The following is a 16,406-nucleotide window of genomic DNA, read 5'->3' as shown; positions in this document are numbered from 1 at the left end:
AATTTAAATCTAATGTTCTGTTTTAGTTTTTGTTGTTCTTCAGTGCATCGTTTAATTAACTCTCTCTCTCTCTCTCTCTCTCTCTCTCTCAAATGTCAATTCATTCACAATAAGCACTTAAAATTAACAAATTACAAAATTAGAGTACCAAAGTCCAATATAATCAAATAAAAATTTAAATCAACGCAGTCCATAAATCTTTGTTTCTCTATTAAGATTAATAATTTGAACTCAAAAATATTTAGGATAATTTACAATTAAATTTCTAAGACAAAGTAAAATTCATAAATTATTTCCTCATTTGTTTTCAACTAACAATTGTCCTTAAATTTTAATTCCGATAATAAATTAATTTATGTCATTAACTGGCTATCAATTTGAAAAAATTTAGACCCTAATGTTCTAAGTTTTATATTTAGATAATTGTTCTCAAAAGAAAGTTTTATATTTAAATAATTATATACATATAAAATAAATAATTACTTTTTAAAAATTATTTTACTAAAAAAATAAAATTTTAAAAATTAAATTATTTTAAATTAAAAAGCAATTAATGAAATTAATGATAATTTAAACGAGAAAAAAAAAAAAAAAAAAAACTACAGACTGAACTGCAAATGCGTATTTTGCTATACTCAAAAGCTTATTTATAAGTTACCCAAATATTTGCTCTTGGATCAACAACAAATTGTGGGTTTTCAAAAAGCCTTAGAATTGCCCTTTCAAATATGTGAAGTTCCCAAAACTAGTAAGGCCGTAAGATAGGAAGATTGAGAGAGACTATGAAACTTGTATGAAAATCCCTGGTTTCTCTTTTTTTTATCCCAATGAAAAATCAGGGAATTAGGCTCAAAAGAAACCCGAGACAGCTTGAAATGCGCGCTGTTCACTGTCAAATTAAACATTAAGAAATGTTCTAATTGCAGGATTTCTTGCGAGTTGAACAAAATCATCTTCTCAAGGCAGACAAAATCCAATATAATCAAACTGACAAAGCACAACACTACTATAAAATTCTAAATTAGGTAAGAAAAGGGTAACTAAAGCAATGACAGTTCTAATAAAGTAAAAAAGGAAGCACAACAACTCACAAGTTATCGTAGTTTCATCACTGTCGCTTAGTAGCATTGGACAGCCAGCACTTAAAACGAAGCTCTCATTAATACAAAGATGGCACAACCCGTGCAATAAACTAGCTACGAAAACTGATGTGCCTAATCACACCCCTGACTTGCGTAGTTCAGCAGCTCCATGAGCAAAATGGCATCTTTGACCAAAGGTGCAAGACCCTTTGGTATAATTTTCACATAACTTTGTTTTATAGTTGCTTCCTGGGTGAGCATGGCCCCCGGATGCTCCTGTAGCTTTTGCAGGGGCATTTGCAGAACCAACACTGGCAATTAGCTCTGAAACCATGGCGCTAGCTTGCTTAATCTGTTCAAATGATCCCTCAAATTCAATGTTCCTGAGATTAGGATCTGTCTCATGTTCCCTGATGGATAACTTCGCTCCTGTTTGGCGGCAGATCTGCTTGGAATTCACACCGCCCTTACCAATTATGGCTCCAGCAAGGGAAGCTTCCACACTGATTTTTGCAGTGGCCGAGGCGCCAAAGCTAGCAGCAGGGCCAGGAAGAGGGGGTTCCATTCGACCACCCATGCGGCCTGGAATAGTTCCAATGGCACGAGGATCATCATGTGATGGAGCAATGGGCTTGCCTAGTTCCCACTCACCATGTGCAAAATGGCATTTGTCACCAAACTTGCAACCTTCAGCAGTATTATATTTGTTGCACAAGCGGCTCTTAACTGCGGATTGAGCAGAACCATTAGGAATTGCTGGTGGGGCTGCCATGTTTCTAGAAACAGGAGTGACAGCTGGCCCTAGATTCATCATCTGGGCCACTGCATTGTAGCCGCCTGGAACATAGTGCAAAAAATGGCAGCTCTCACCAAATGGACAGCCAGCAGTACTGCAATTTAAAGCATAACCAACTAAATCAGGTTCACAAATCAATCACCATATATGAGTACATTGTTGGAACTAAAAGAAACAAGGCCTCCAACTGTTGCTAAGACTGCACGAAAGACAAAGATTGAAATGTTTCACAAGCAATGATTTTGATACCTATCAAACTCAAACAGCAAAGCCTCCGAGACATTTATTTCCAAAATATTTCATTGCAGATTCACATATCAAGATGGCATGCAGTTAATGAAAGCATGGTACAAAAGCAGAATAGATAACCTCCAAGAAAAGAGAACTCAGTCAGGACCAGAGATTGGGAACAGAGTTGAAGCCTATGTTAAATCAACATTCATTTATGTCTTGTTCTATTACAGTGATAAGATTACAAACTGCAAGGCTTTTATCATAAGTTAGAATATCAAACAGCATTTGCTGTAATAGCACCAAAAATATTTATATATATCTCTTATAATGTGATAATTCTTACTATGTTAATAGGGAAAAAAAATTATTGGCGTCATACCTGAATGCATTTCATCAGCCTTTCATAAATTACCTTGTTTATGAGTAAACTTACTGCTAGAAGGTTGGGTTCAATAGTAGAACCAGTCCAGTGCTATTCATCTTACTTTGGCAGGTTCTTTAATTATAACTTACCAACAGAAAGTTGAGTTCAATAGCTGTAATGAAACACTCAGCACTGGAAAAATTACCATTCAATATTATCTTCATCAGATTAGTGGAAGAAAACAGCAGGCATTATTTTGCCATTAGAACCATATAATTCAGTTTCAAAAAAAAAAAAAAAAGAAAAAAAGAAGAGAGAGAACCCTTCTCAGGCAAATATTATCTTTTTGTACTCCATAAGTAAACCCCATATCTGTTAAATTTCATTACTTGATTTGACAAAGCACAATTAAGAAAATGTACCTGTATAACAACTATAAATACCCCCTTCATTAGAGCATTGCAGAACCTTATCTTGTAAAAATAGTAAATTAAATTCTTACAATAACTTATAAACATTACAAAAATGCGATTCAAAACACTTATTTAGTTGAGAAAAGATTTGAACCTGAAAAACTTGGTGCATGGCTTCGATTTGCTTCCTACACCAGTTGATAAGGAGTCCATTTCTGTTACAAGACATTAATTACTTGTTCTTAGTTAAAATTTCTCCAGGTTTTTAATCTATCTTACTCTAGAATATTCCATGTCATCAAAATTTTAATTCCAGTAAATGTAATGTATGATAATGACTGAAGCTTTTACAGATAATGTTCCATTAATATAAAAGAGTTTATAATTTATGGCAAATAGACATACGTTAACAATTAAGTTCCAATGTCTGTCTCGTCCCTACATAGCATCCACTAATGTTTTTCCTCCAAAATTTAAATTCCAAAAACAACTCTAAACCCCTGTACAAATATTTCAACAAACTTTACTCGTGCGTTCTCAAAAGTAAAAAATTGATTTAGGTGACACCAAGAGGGTGGTTTCTGATTATCCCATACAACACACACAGAAACACACACACACGCGCGCGCACCTAAGAGGGTGGTTTCTGATTATCCCATACAACACACACAGAAACACACACACACACGCGCGCACCTAAGAGGGTGGTTTCTGATTATCCCATACAACACACACAGAAACACACACACACACACGCGCGCGCGCGTGTGTGTGTGTGTTTCTGTGTGTGTTTCAAAAGTAAAAAATTGATTTAGGTGACACCAAGAGGGTGGTTTCTGATTATCCCACACACACAGTATGGTTAAGTAAAACCAAACAATCGTTAGTATAAAACCAGCCTTTTGCCAAAACACCATTATTGCATTTTTGTAAGCAAAAAGGAAAAGAAAACCATATGAAATTGGGTCCAAAAGAGGGCAATCTGTATAACTAAAAGCAATAACTGTAAGAGCCAAAACACTACATATGTTGAGCTTGCAACAGAGGCCAAAGAAGTATAAACTGTAGGAAAAAGGAAAACTGCATAATATATTAAAACAACAGAGATAACAACCATACATGAAACAGCTAAAGCTATATTTGTTTCACAGAAAATGTTTATAGAACAATGTCTTCAATTTCTACGAGTTAAGAGTATACAAGAAAAATGGAATACAGAAAACTTTTTTGTCCTGATTAAGAACATATTAAACCATTTTCAAGGTGGGAAGTCCTCCAAACTTGCAGAAACTCAAAAAGAAAATAAGGAACTCATGACAAAATTCTCTAGACACACACAATCCATAGCCAAAAACTACCAAACAATGCTGGCAGTCACAAGCCTTTTCTTTTAAGAAATTATTTTTTTTTCCCAATGTACTCCAAACACCTCAGTGTTATGACCAATTGAAAGACAATCATTTTCCCAAAATTGTTTTCTATAAGAAGTATTTTAGACGGTCAAATTTCAACAACCCAATTCCAGTGTTTACTAATTAAATTTTCCAAGTCCAGAAAATAGTAAAAAAAAAAAAAACAGAAGAAAAAAAATCGGCGACAAAGAAATACATAAGCATAATATAACTATGGGAATATTTTTCCTCCCTAATCCATTAAAGCTCTTTCAATTTTCCTACACTAACTCCATTAATTTCAAAATTTCCCAACCTGTAAACTTTAACATATCCAGTTAAGTGTGCTCCAACCCTAGCACACTTCATAACCACTTAAAAGTTAAACTACACACTCAAAATCATATACCAACAAACTCAAGCCTAATAAAATAACAATATGAGCAGGATTTGGTTAACATTTTAACAAATAAAAATAAAAAATAAAACATCAATTTAGGTGTAATTCCAGAAAAGAAAAGAACTGACCTTGCTTAGATTTTTTGAATCCACCATTAGCGTTGAAGCCAGCATCAGGCTTCCCTCTCTTTTTTGCATTCATCATCAATTTAATATTGGCACCACAGATCCAGATCCACTGAAAGAACACAAGCGCCGAAACCCAGAATCCAAAATCGAATCAAAGAATAAATTACCTAAACCTAAAGATTGAAAACAGTAGAAGAGAAACCCTAACCCTAAAATTGAGGATATATATTTAACAGAAGAAGCAAAAACCCTAACCCTAGAAAAGGGTTTTTCGAGGAGATAGAGAGAGAAGTGAAAGGGCTCGAAGAATGTAGAGCTTGGAAATGGGAAGAGCTGAGATATTAATAGCGGCTTTTTTATATGTATAATAAAAAAAAATTAAGAGAATAACATTTTATGGTTAATTTTAATTTTAATTATTTTATTTTTATTTATAAAATGACAATTATTTTTTTTTATTTAATAAAATAAGATGTACTCCAGTTGGATTTTTTAGCTTTAATTTTAATAAAATAATAATATTTTTTTAATTATTGGAATTTAAAATTTGTGGTTAATGGCTCCAGTTGGATTCCGCGCGCTGATCACAAGGAAAAGAAAATGCTCGATCGTCTCGGCTTCACCTGCTTTCTCACGTGGTCTCCCATCGCTCACTCGATTTTTTTTTTTTACTTAAATTTTTTATTTAATTAAAGATCTGAGATCCTTTTTGAAAATAGGATGTTGCGGTTAATGCTTTTCTAATCAGTTTGCTCTGTTTTAATCATTATTTATTATGATTCTATATTATATAATGAAATTAATTATATTTTATTATAATCTCTTAAATTATTAAATTAGTGATTTGGTATTATTTAAAATTTTTATTTTTTTATTTTATTTTTATATAGTTATTTCCTTTTTGAGAAGTACTCTGTCTTCCAGCTTACATTTGTGCTAATGTGTCAAATATTGAGTATATAACTTAGAATTGTGCTTTGACTTTTTAGATCTATTAACCTCATGAGCTTAAAGGAGTATAGATTTTGATGATAATAAAACTCAACTAGAATCAAACTAACATTGTGTTAAGTGTTGTGCTTCTCAAAGAACAAAGAAAATGACTCCAGAAATTCATGATGAATTCGTGTTTTTGAAGAAAGGATGACATTTTAAGATAACATAGGACGAATCAAAGAAGATAAAGGAAGAAAATGTTACCTTCCAAAGCTGTATTGAAGATCAAATTTAAAGATATATGTAGTATAGAAGTTAATTTTAAACTTTTAGAATTGCTTATGAAAAGAATTGAGGAGTAGAAGCCAATGATACTTATTTTTAATCCCTCAATTATTTTCTTTTAAATATCATAAATGGCCTAAAAACATTTGATTATGATTTGGAGTAAAGTTTTAAAGTTTTCAAAGTTATACAGAAAAGTTTTTCTGGTATGCTAACTGGTTTGCTACTTTTTCTAGTATGCTAACAGTCTCAACTTTGCAGAACATCGCAAAAAAATATAAAATAACGGTTATTTTCTTGAAATTTAAAATTATAACGTTCAAATGAGTTCTCAAACGGTAAAAAACGTTCCAAAGCTATAAATACACTTATCCTTGGTTATTTTGCACTTAATGAAAATCTCTCTACTGTTCCTAACCCTTTAAGATCATAAAAGCTTTCATTCAAAGTGCTAAAAGTGTTTTTATTGCTCATCATTGGCTTACTTACTAATCTCTTCTTTATAGATTCTGTTGTATTGAGTGAGATTGAGTTTTAAACACTTTATTATTATTTATGAGAGGTCATTCAAGCACCGATTGAAGCTTGATTGTGAAAAGTGTTTGGGATAACACTTAGTAGAAGTGTGAAGCTACTTGTAAAAGCTTTGGTGAGAAGATTTATAAAGGGCTTTTGTCTCTTACCTTTAAAAGAGAAGATTAGTGAAGTGAAGACTCAAAGTGGGATCTTTGAGAGAGTGGATGTAGGCTAGTTGAGCCGAACCACTATAAAAATTTCGTGTTTAATTTTCTCAACCCTTACTTTTTACATTTATGCATTTTAACTTTCTAATTGACGTGTTTTTGCTGATATGAAAATTGACATTGTTTATTGTTAATCTTGCTGCAAACTAAGAAAATTGGTTTACTACTGAATCTGCTAATATCTGATTTAATTTGATTATTGTTTTATTTGCTGTCAACTAATATATTTGGTATATTGCTCTGTTTGCTATGTTGTGAACTTATTCAGATAACTGAAATTTCTACTGAATGCCAATATATTCTGTTAGATCAGTATACTGATTGATTATGACTAAACTTTGAATCAACTTATTAATAGAGCTGTATTGTTCATATTTCACATTAGAAAATTAGGTTGAAACAAGCTGCAATTTTTCAAAGGTTTTGAGCGAGAACCGAAAAATTGTTTTTAGAGTTCAATTCACCCCCCTCTTGGACATATTTTGGGACATCAGGATCAAACGATTATAGGAACTGACTCTACTGTACACTGTTTTGTCAATCTCACGAATAACAAGTAATTCTTCCTATGGAAAATTAAAATTGAATGCTTTGATTGCTTAAAAAGAAAGTATAAGACTTAAAATTAAATGTAAGAGTTCTGAAAAAATAAAGGACTATAAAAAAAAAATAAAAAATTTCTAGAGTCTGGCTGAGTTATTGTTGTTTGATGTTGTTGAGGATTTTCACATTGCAATGTATCTAACTTTTATAGTTCTGTTTGCAAGTATCTAGAAGACTCCTGAAAGATTATGGAACGTACTTTATCACGTTCTGCAGTTACCTGTTCACTTCTTGAAATAGCTTGAAACAACTTAAAACTGCTGTCAACTCCCTTCCTTTAGATAACTATTCAGTAACTACCATTAATTTAATTATGAATTATTTCAAGCCACAGATTAATTAAATTGATTAAATTTATTTCACAAAAAATTAATTTAATTAATTATTAAGTCTAAAAATAATTAATAAATAAAATAATTATTTTGGTATAAACAATTGCCCCCTGTACCTAGATTGGCTGACTAAGCCATCCAGGATGGACAAGATCTGATTTTAGCTCTCCTTTTTGTTGTTTGAAATTCAAAAAATAATCTAATATCCTCTGTGATCTTTCTGAGAATTTGAAATTTAAGCTAACTCTATCTAATAAGAGTTCAATGTCCTATAAAACTCTAATAACTCCAAATCATCATACCTATAGAATTCTAAAAACTACAAATCCCTTAATTACTGCATACTTATCTTTCCAATTAAATTTTGTTGAACCAAATCACTTATTTCTCTCCTTCCTTTCTCTTTTCTTTCTTTCTTTTCTTTCTTTCTTTCTCTTTTCCCATTCGGTGCGCACCATTACTATGCGATTGAAGTCTCCTTGCTGACAAGCTTTTGCTCATCCTCCTCCTTGCGGGGTGTACCACCGTTCAGTCCTCCTTCATCGACCACACCAGCATTGCTCCACTATTCTCCCCTGATCATCGGCCATTCATCTCATTTGCCTCATTCATCTCATTAGCCATTCATCTCATCAGCCATTCATCACATTAGCCATTAGTTTGATCGACACACCTCCTAGCCGATTCTCCTTCTATCTTACACTTTGTTACAATTAATTCAAGGTATTCTCCTTGCTATTCTTGTTCTTGCTTGAATTGGTAATTGTGACATTCTTGATGTTAATGATGGTTGAGAATGGGCATGGGTCATGTTGATGGCTTTTGGAATTAGGAATTTTACAGGTACCTGCCTAGGTACCTACAATATGTTAATTGGTATGTACAATATACTAGTTGGTACTTTCATATGTTGATCGGTACCTGTAAATTGTTTATATCTGTTAAATATAAGTATTGTACTCGTATGTCAATACTTGCATTTCTTGCTTGACTATTATTGCTTGTATTTGTAGATATGGCATCGAACCCTCTTCTAGTTCATAGGTAGTGGCTGGTACCCAAGTACCTACCACCTCACAAGTACTAGTAGCTCCACAGTTACCATTGTTGGTACCACAGGTTTCTTTTATTAGTAGTGGTGTTCCAGGGCTGAGTGCTACCTTTTTTACCTTGCGAGTATACACTCTACCGGCCTTCCCCATGCCCAATGCCAATTCAGTCTCTCGCGCTACTGGAGGTAATTTCTGAACTTACTGTATATGTGAACTCTGTGCAGGTTGTGTTTGATTGTTATTTGTGACCATTTGCTCATGTTTGAAGAACTGACTGTCCATTTTATAGGAAAAACTCTATACAATTTTTGTCTCACAGGGTACCAATTTTTGTTTTTATAGGTACTGACTCATCAAAACCTACAGTAACTTGTGCATCGGGATTTGTGGGTACCAATTCAGGTAGGACTCAGACTATTCTATCATTCAATCCTCTTTCAGTCAGACTTGTGCTCTTCTATTGCTTCACTTCATCTAGGTACCTGACATCACTTACTTTTTCTTATAGGGTATTGTAGCATGGGCTACACTATTGGTCCTTTTGCTTTTCCTCATGACATTCCACTACCTCCTTTCCCTTTAAGGAGTTACTAAAAGTTGTTGCTCAACTGCAAACTATAGCCCCTCCCCCGTCCAGGTGAGTGTACAAATTCTAGACTACTTTAAGGAAGTTTCTTTCACACATGTGCTAAGTGAAGCCAATTAGGAAGCTGATGAGTTGGCTCAATTAGCTTCTAACTTGAGAATATCCCAAGACTTAATACATAGGATAATTCTAGTAAGAAAGAGGAAACATCCTTCCATAGAAGAAAGAGATATACCCATTGATTTATTTAATACTGACCTAGTTGTTACAAATGACTAGAGATCCTCGTTAAAGAGGTACCTAGAGTCTCTATCAGTTAAAGTTTCCCATCGCATCAAAGTCCAAGCTATGAACTATTTATTGCTTGAAGGAGAGCTCTTCCAAAAGGGCTTTGATGGCTTATTGCTCAGGAGTGATGCAGCAAGTGCATGAAGGGATCTATGGTGCGCACCAGGCAGGTATCAAGATGAGATAGCTCATCAAGAAACATGGCTATTACTAGCCAAAGATCATCAAAGACTGCATAACATATGCAAAGGGTTGCTAGCAATGTCAAAGATATGGTGCAGTAAAAAGGAGACCAACTAAACAGATGCACCCTATCCTAAAGCCATGGCCATTCAGAGGTTAGGCTATCGACCTCATAAGTAAAATTCATCCACCATCTTCAATGGGCCATACTTTTATTGTTCTTGCCATAGACTACTTCAACAAGTGGGTGGAAGCAATACTTGCAAAAAAGTGAAACAAAGTGAAATAATTCAGTTCATCAAAGAGCACATCATCCACAGATTTGGAATCCCTCAGAACATCACAATTGACCAAGGAACAATGTTCACCGATAAAGATATGAAGGACTTTACAGAGGATTATGGCATAAAATTGCTCACCTCAACTCCATACTATGCCTAGGCTAATGGGCAAGCAGAAGCATCCAACAAGGTATTGATTGGTATCTTAGAGAAGATAACCGACCAAAACCCAACAGGACCTCTAAACAGGATGCAACACAGAAAAACCCTTTTGCCTTGACTTTATGGGCATGATGTAGTACTCCCAGTGGAGGTAGTAGTTCCTTCTCTCAGAGTCTCTCTACAAAATGGCCTTACTCCAGATGAATACACTCAGGTTATGGCCATGAAGCTGAAAGAGTTGGATAAAGTTCAGATGCAAGCATTCAATTACATGGCTGCATAGAAGAAGAAAGTGTTAAGGATCTACAACAAAAGGATAAAGAGGTAAAATTTTCAACGAGTAGACCTAGTCTAGAAGACTGTGTTACCTATTAGTGCCACAGACAGGCAGTTTAGCAAATGGTCTCCAAACTAGGAAGGTCCTTTCCAAAAGTGCATCAGGTACTTAGAGGTAATGCTTATTATTTGGCAAGCCTCGCCGGAGAGCCACACAAGAAGTTAATCAATGATAGGTACCTGAAGAAATACTTTCTCACTATATGGGAAATACAAGATAAATAAATAGAAGAGAATAGTTAGGGCCAATCAAAAACCTCATTAAAAGGTGACCCTACGATTAGCATAGGATTCTTGTATAAACAATGTAATTAAAGCTGACATAACAGCTAAACATTTAATGTAATTAGATAAGATAGGCTTTGTAATGAAAGTTGGCTCTCGAGTCACCTGTAGCGCATATAAATTAAAAAGCCAACACATGGCTTATTATTCACAGTATAATTGTAAAATCAATCATATCATAAAATAAAATAAATGTGCTATAACTGTAATCAATACACTTATTCATAAAGCTAAGAATTAAAGTAACAAAAATCTATAAATGAGATAAAATAGAATTACAGAGGATAGCCCAACAGCTCTAGCAGGAAGCTAGGAAGTTTAAACAGGACTGGTGCTCTCGAATCTTAGCTTTTGTAGGTGCAGTCAACTCCCTCTTAGCATCTCTTTCAAACAAGATTATACCCCCATCTCTAGCCGCATGAAAGAGAGCTTCTCGGCCTTCAACTCGATGATCTCTGCCTTCAGGCTAGATATCTACTCCTATAGGTCAGCCAACTTGCCTCTAATAGCTTTCACTATATCCTCCCTCTCCGTGGCTTGGACCACATAAGACTGAACCTTATAAATAAGCTCCTTGACCTTATAATGCTTGGTAGGGAAGTCTATAATAGAAGTAGAGAGTGCTGTAGAAGACTGAATCTTTTTAGCATAAGCAGGCAGGATCTTAGTAACCTGTGTTTATGTATCTTGAAGCGATGTGCCTGCTACAATTAGGGTAGATAGAGCAAAAAGCAGTAAAGACCTTTGCTTCTCTGTATGAGAACTGAGCTTTATAGATAGCGGATAGCATAGTTAGTTCTTGGGCACCATAACTATAGTATCAGTTGGCTTGACTCTAAGATAAGAACTGAAGTTGTTAGAGAACTGAGTCAGAAATGAGAAATCGAGAACTTAAAGAGGATCAACTATATCAGCAAAGGGGATGGTTCTCTGGCTTGAAATAGTAAAGGAGCTCGAAGTAAAAGAAGTAAAAGGAGTTGGAGCTGAAGTAGCAGGTGCCTGCAAAAAGAAAGGTGAGTACTAGCTCAAATTGAAGGAAATTAATAATAAATGCATACTTAGGGAGAAGTGGGCAAAGAAATGTCTCCTAAAGGATCATCATCATCACCAACGTCTGCTACCTTCTGTGTAACATTGCCGCTCTCAGAGGAGAGTAGGCTCTATGCCTCCTCATAAGTCCCAGAGTGTCTCTCCAAAAAAGAATCGCCTGTAGAAGTTGAGTCAGCACCTGAAGGAGTCCTTGAGTCAGTATCACTAGTGCCAGAAACCTCTACTAAAACTGTAAGGGGAGCCTAAGGCTTCCTGGCCTTAAGTACATAATGATTGGAATGCCTGACAGAAGGAAGAGATGAGCTACCTTACTGCTTTTTCTAAGGAGGGGACTTCCTAATTTTGGGCTTGTATCCCTTGGCCCATGCCTTGGTTTTTTTAGATGGAGGAAGCTGTGATTAGGAAGGAATACTTTACCACTTCCTGGAAGGAGGAGTGGATCTAGAAGAGGTTGCTCTTTGGGCTGTGGCAGCAGAAGGAGTAGAAGGAGTGTGTGAAAGAGAACTAGAGAAAAATAGCAAAGGTTAATATTAAGTATAACAGGAATAAACAACAAAACAGTAGGCAAAAAGGGGTCAATAGCCTCTAAGGGAATCATCTAGCATACATCCTATGACTGCTTCGGTTTGTAGCTATATCGATGTCTACTGGAGAGGACAGATTGATCCTGCTACCGATGGTTGGGTTGGCACAAATAGGAACGCTAGAGGGAACACCCTCAACAAATCCTAATTTTCTACACCAAAGAGAAGGCTTGTATAATTCCAGTTCAGGCTTTACGATGCTTAGACGAGTGAGAAGGTGGTACTAGTATGTATGTGCTGGATAGCAATGATAGAGGCCCAATGGCTAATAACATTATTTATAAAGGTGGCTCTGGATCAAATGAGCGAGGTAGGAAGGCCAACAGACTCAAAGGTCTCAATATCATTAAAAGGAGTTAAGCTAGAGAAGTCCAAGTAGATAGTGAACTAGGAAACTCAGTACCTGGTTCTCATCCCAAAACTTCTGCCAAAGACACTGTCAACGGAGACTGGTGGAGTGTCTACCATCTTAGGAAGTATAAAAGTAGCTATAACTACATAATCCAGAAAGCACCATTCACCTTGCTTAGTGGTACATCGTCTGATACCATGGTAGATAAGGCTTGGAAAATAAAAGCCAACAGCATGGTACCAAGGGCACAAGGTTGACCCAAGGCGAGAGAATAAGCTAGTAACAGGTACTTAGCAGAAGGCTGCCCAAGAGAGGGACAGAAGAGGAATTTACAAATCAAGCACTAGAGGAATAAAGTTTAGTCAAACTGGTTGATACCTGTGCTATGCTAAATAAGTGCGCTGTAAGAGGCAAATTTGTCTAGCTTCTTGTATTTGGGGGGTAATTCTGTAAAGGAACTAGGAATCTCATTGCTAATGATAGGTAGGCCTATCAGGACTTTAATGTCCTTTAGTGTAATAGACATAGGCCCCATTGGCAAGATAAAAGAGTTGTAGGATCTGGACCATAACCTTAAAGAGCTAACTAGCAATCCAAGATAGAAAAGTGGACTGCATCTAGATAGCTTAATGCAATCATATATGCCTAGGAGCTTCCAAGTATAAGAAAAGTGGGGCTGGAGTCTGTCTATCCATGCTTCCTAAGTAGAAGATTGCTTTAGCCAAGATTTGATGTATAATAGTAAAATAAGGGGCGAGGGAGAAACTAGCACACTTATATTCTCCGGTAAGCTGCTTAATGACCAGCTGCTAGTCTTTTATAATGTGTACCTCTTTTGCTCCCAATTCTTTGAGGATCTCTAAGTCAATGATTAATACCTCATACTCAGCTTGGTTATTGGTACATTGAAATTCCAGACTAAAGAAAAGAGTTGTCCTGGAACTAGCAGGTGACACAATGATGATCCCTACATCTGTTGAAGCCTCTATACTAGAGCCATCAAACCATAGGGACCATGGTACCTTTTTTGTGTTGTAGACATTTAACCCTTACTTCATTAAGTCTAGTGTCTCCAGACATGGGTGGTTAGGTAGAAAGTCTACCAGTACCTGTCCCTTTAAAGCTTTCTGGGGAAAATAAATTAAGGTAAATTCTGACAAAGCTAATAACCACTTCCCAATTCTTCCAGTAATCAGTGGTTTGGATAACTTGTATTTCATTAAATCTATTTGTGAAACTACATATACCTTGGAACCTATTAAATAATGCCTTAATTTTGTACAAGAAAAATACAGGGCCAAGCAAAGCTTCTCAATTGGAGAATACCCAGTCTTTGTATCTGTCAGGTTCTAACTCAAGTAGTACACTACCTACTCATGTGCCATTTATCTATCTTGTGCCAGTAGAAACCCCATAAAATCAAAAGTGACAGACAGATAAAGCTTTAATGGATCACCATAGCTTGGAAGAACAAGTACCTGTGGCCTGATGAGATACTCCTTGATTTTGTCAAAGGCTTGCTGGTGCTTATCTTTCTATCTGAACTCACTCTCCTGTTTAAGCCTTAATAGGTTAGAGAATTATTTTGCTTTACCTACAAGATTATATATGAATCTTCTTAAGTGAGTCACCTGCCCCAAGAATCTTTACAATCTGTGGTTTTGCTTCTTGGATGGCTTTGATTTTGTTCTGATCTATTTCTATTCTCCTTTGATGTACCAGGAAACCTAAGAAGTTTCTGGCTTTAACGCCAAGGCACACTTAAGGGGATTTATCTTTAGTTGTTACTGTGTCATTCTTTGGAAGCTTTTCCTCAAATGCTCTACGTATTCATCAAACCTCTTGGACTTCACTACTATGTCATTAGTATAGACTTTCATGAAATGCCCCAGCATGTCGTGGAATATTGCATTCATGGCCTTTTAGTATGTTGCACCTGCATTGTTTAAGCCAAAAGGCATGAGCTGCCACTTAAATGTCCCAATGGAACCTGAACACCTGAAGGTGATCTTTGGCATATCTTCTGGAGCAATGAAGATTTGATTATAACATGAGAAGCCATCAGGGAAGGACATTAGTTCATTATTGGCTGCAACGTCAATGAGCATATCTGCAATTGGTATCACATACATGTCCTTTGGCGTTGCAAGATTTAGGTCCTTGAAATCAATACAGATGTAGACCCTTATTTTGTGATGAGTATGTGCATTGAGGCTATGGAAAACCCGATGATGAAAAATTATATGACTATAAGATGTAATTGGAGGTATTGAGCTAAATTATTAATTCTGTGGAATGATCTTAAAAAAAATATATATGTTTTTTTGGAAAATTAATTTAAATAAAATTTCATTTTATTTAAATTTAATATGGATAGTTCTTAAATGGACCTAATTAAGTTTAATTGGGCCGCATGGGCCTAATAAAGCCTAGTTAGGAATTTTAAATAAAAAAGCCTAGTTAGGAATTTTAAATAGAGCTTATTTAATTTATTTTCTAAAAATTAAAATAAGAAAATATCTTTTTCTCTATCCCTCTCACATACAAACTCCCTCTCCCACTTGGCCCCACTCTCTTCCTCACTCCCTATTGGTTCCTTTCCCTTTTCCTCTCTTCCTATTGGTTGAAACACCTCATCCATATCCCAGTCTCACCCAAATTCCCCAATCCAAGTTGTTTAAGTTATCTGAACCTTATTACTCTAGGACTCCAAACCTTATCACACCTCTCTCTCAAAACCCTATAAATACCCTACTAGGGTAGAGAAAAAAGAGGGAAGAAAAAAAGAGAGGAGAAGACAAAAAAAAAAAAAATAAAAAAAGGAAAAAAAAAAGAAAAAAAAGAGAAAAAGAAAAAAAAGAGATTCTCAAATATTCAAAAAATTCAGAGCTATTTAGATATATTTTAGAGCTATAGGAGATTTAGATAGATATTCAAAAACGCTTTTAATTCTTTCTTGTTTCTTTTCTTTTATTCAATAAGATTTTCTTGTAAGATTTCTTAGAGGTTAGTTTTTGTTGTTTTCTTTTTAAGATCTATGTCATGTAATATTTAATTCTATGTTCTTTGTCTTTTAATTTATTTTGCATGTTCATGTGGATCATGTAATTATGTTTAATTTGAGGGGATGCACAACTCTGCACATATTTAGTTTTCTGTCTCTCACATTTTTATTATTTTTTGTTATTTTCTAAATCCATAAAAATTTTAGTAAATTTATATTCATATTTTGCACGAAATTTTATTAATTTTAGGCTCAAGATTCATTGAAAAACTCTACACATATTTAATTTTATGTTCTTTGCCTTTTAATTTATCTTGCATGTTCATGTGGATCATGTAATCATACTTAATTTGAGGGGATACATAACTCTGCACATATTTAATTTTTTGTCTCTCATATTTTTATTATTTTTTGTTCTTTTATGAATCTGTAAAAATTTTAGTAAAATTATATTCATATTCTGCACGAAATTTTATTAATTTTAAGCTCAACAATCATTGAAAAAGCTTTTGTATTTTGTAAGTTATGACTGTTTG

General features: G+C 34.9%; 1 protein-coding gene across 1 annotated transcript; it reads right to left on the bottom strand.

Moving 5' to 3' along the window:
- Positions 1–1,037: 1,037 nt before the first annotated feature.
- Positions 1,038–5,146, bottom strand: LOC110637365 (zinc finger CCCH domain-containing protein 14). The gene is made up of 3 exons (XM_021787429.2): positions 4,809–5,146; positions 3,044–3,104; positions 1,038–1,972 (listed from the first exon to the last, which is right to left on the bottom strand). The coding sequence occupies exons 1-3, from the start codon at positions 4,882–4,884 to the stop codon at positions 1,219–1,221; spliced, it is 891 nt and encodes a 296-aa protein (XP_021643121.2). The 5' UTR covers positions 4,885–5,146; the 3' UTR covers positions 1,038–1,218.
- Between the last annotated feature and the right edge of the window lie 11,260 nt (positions 5,147–16,406).

The sequence above is a fragment of the Hevea brasiliensis genome, chromosome 5 (genome assembly GCF_030052815.1).
Source record: "Hevea brasiliensis isolate MT/VB/25A 57/8 chromosome 5, ASM3005281v1, whole genome shotgun sequence".
Classification (NCBI taxonomy): domain Eukaryota; kingdom Viridiplantae; phylum Streptophyta; class Magnoliopsida; order Malpighiales; family Euphorbiaceae; genus Hevea; species Hevea brasiliensis.
Note: the sequence above shows the minus strand (reverse complement) of the source record. Positions and strands in the feature narration are given on the sequence as shown.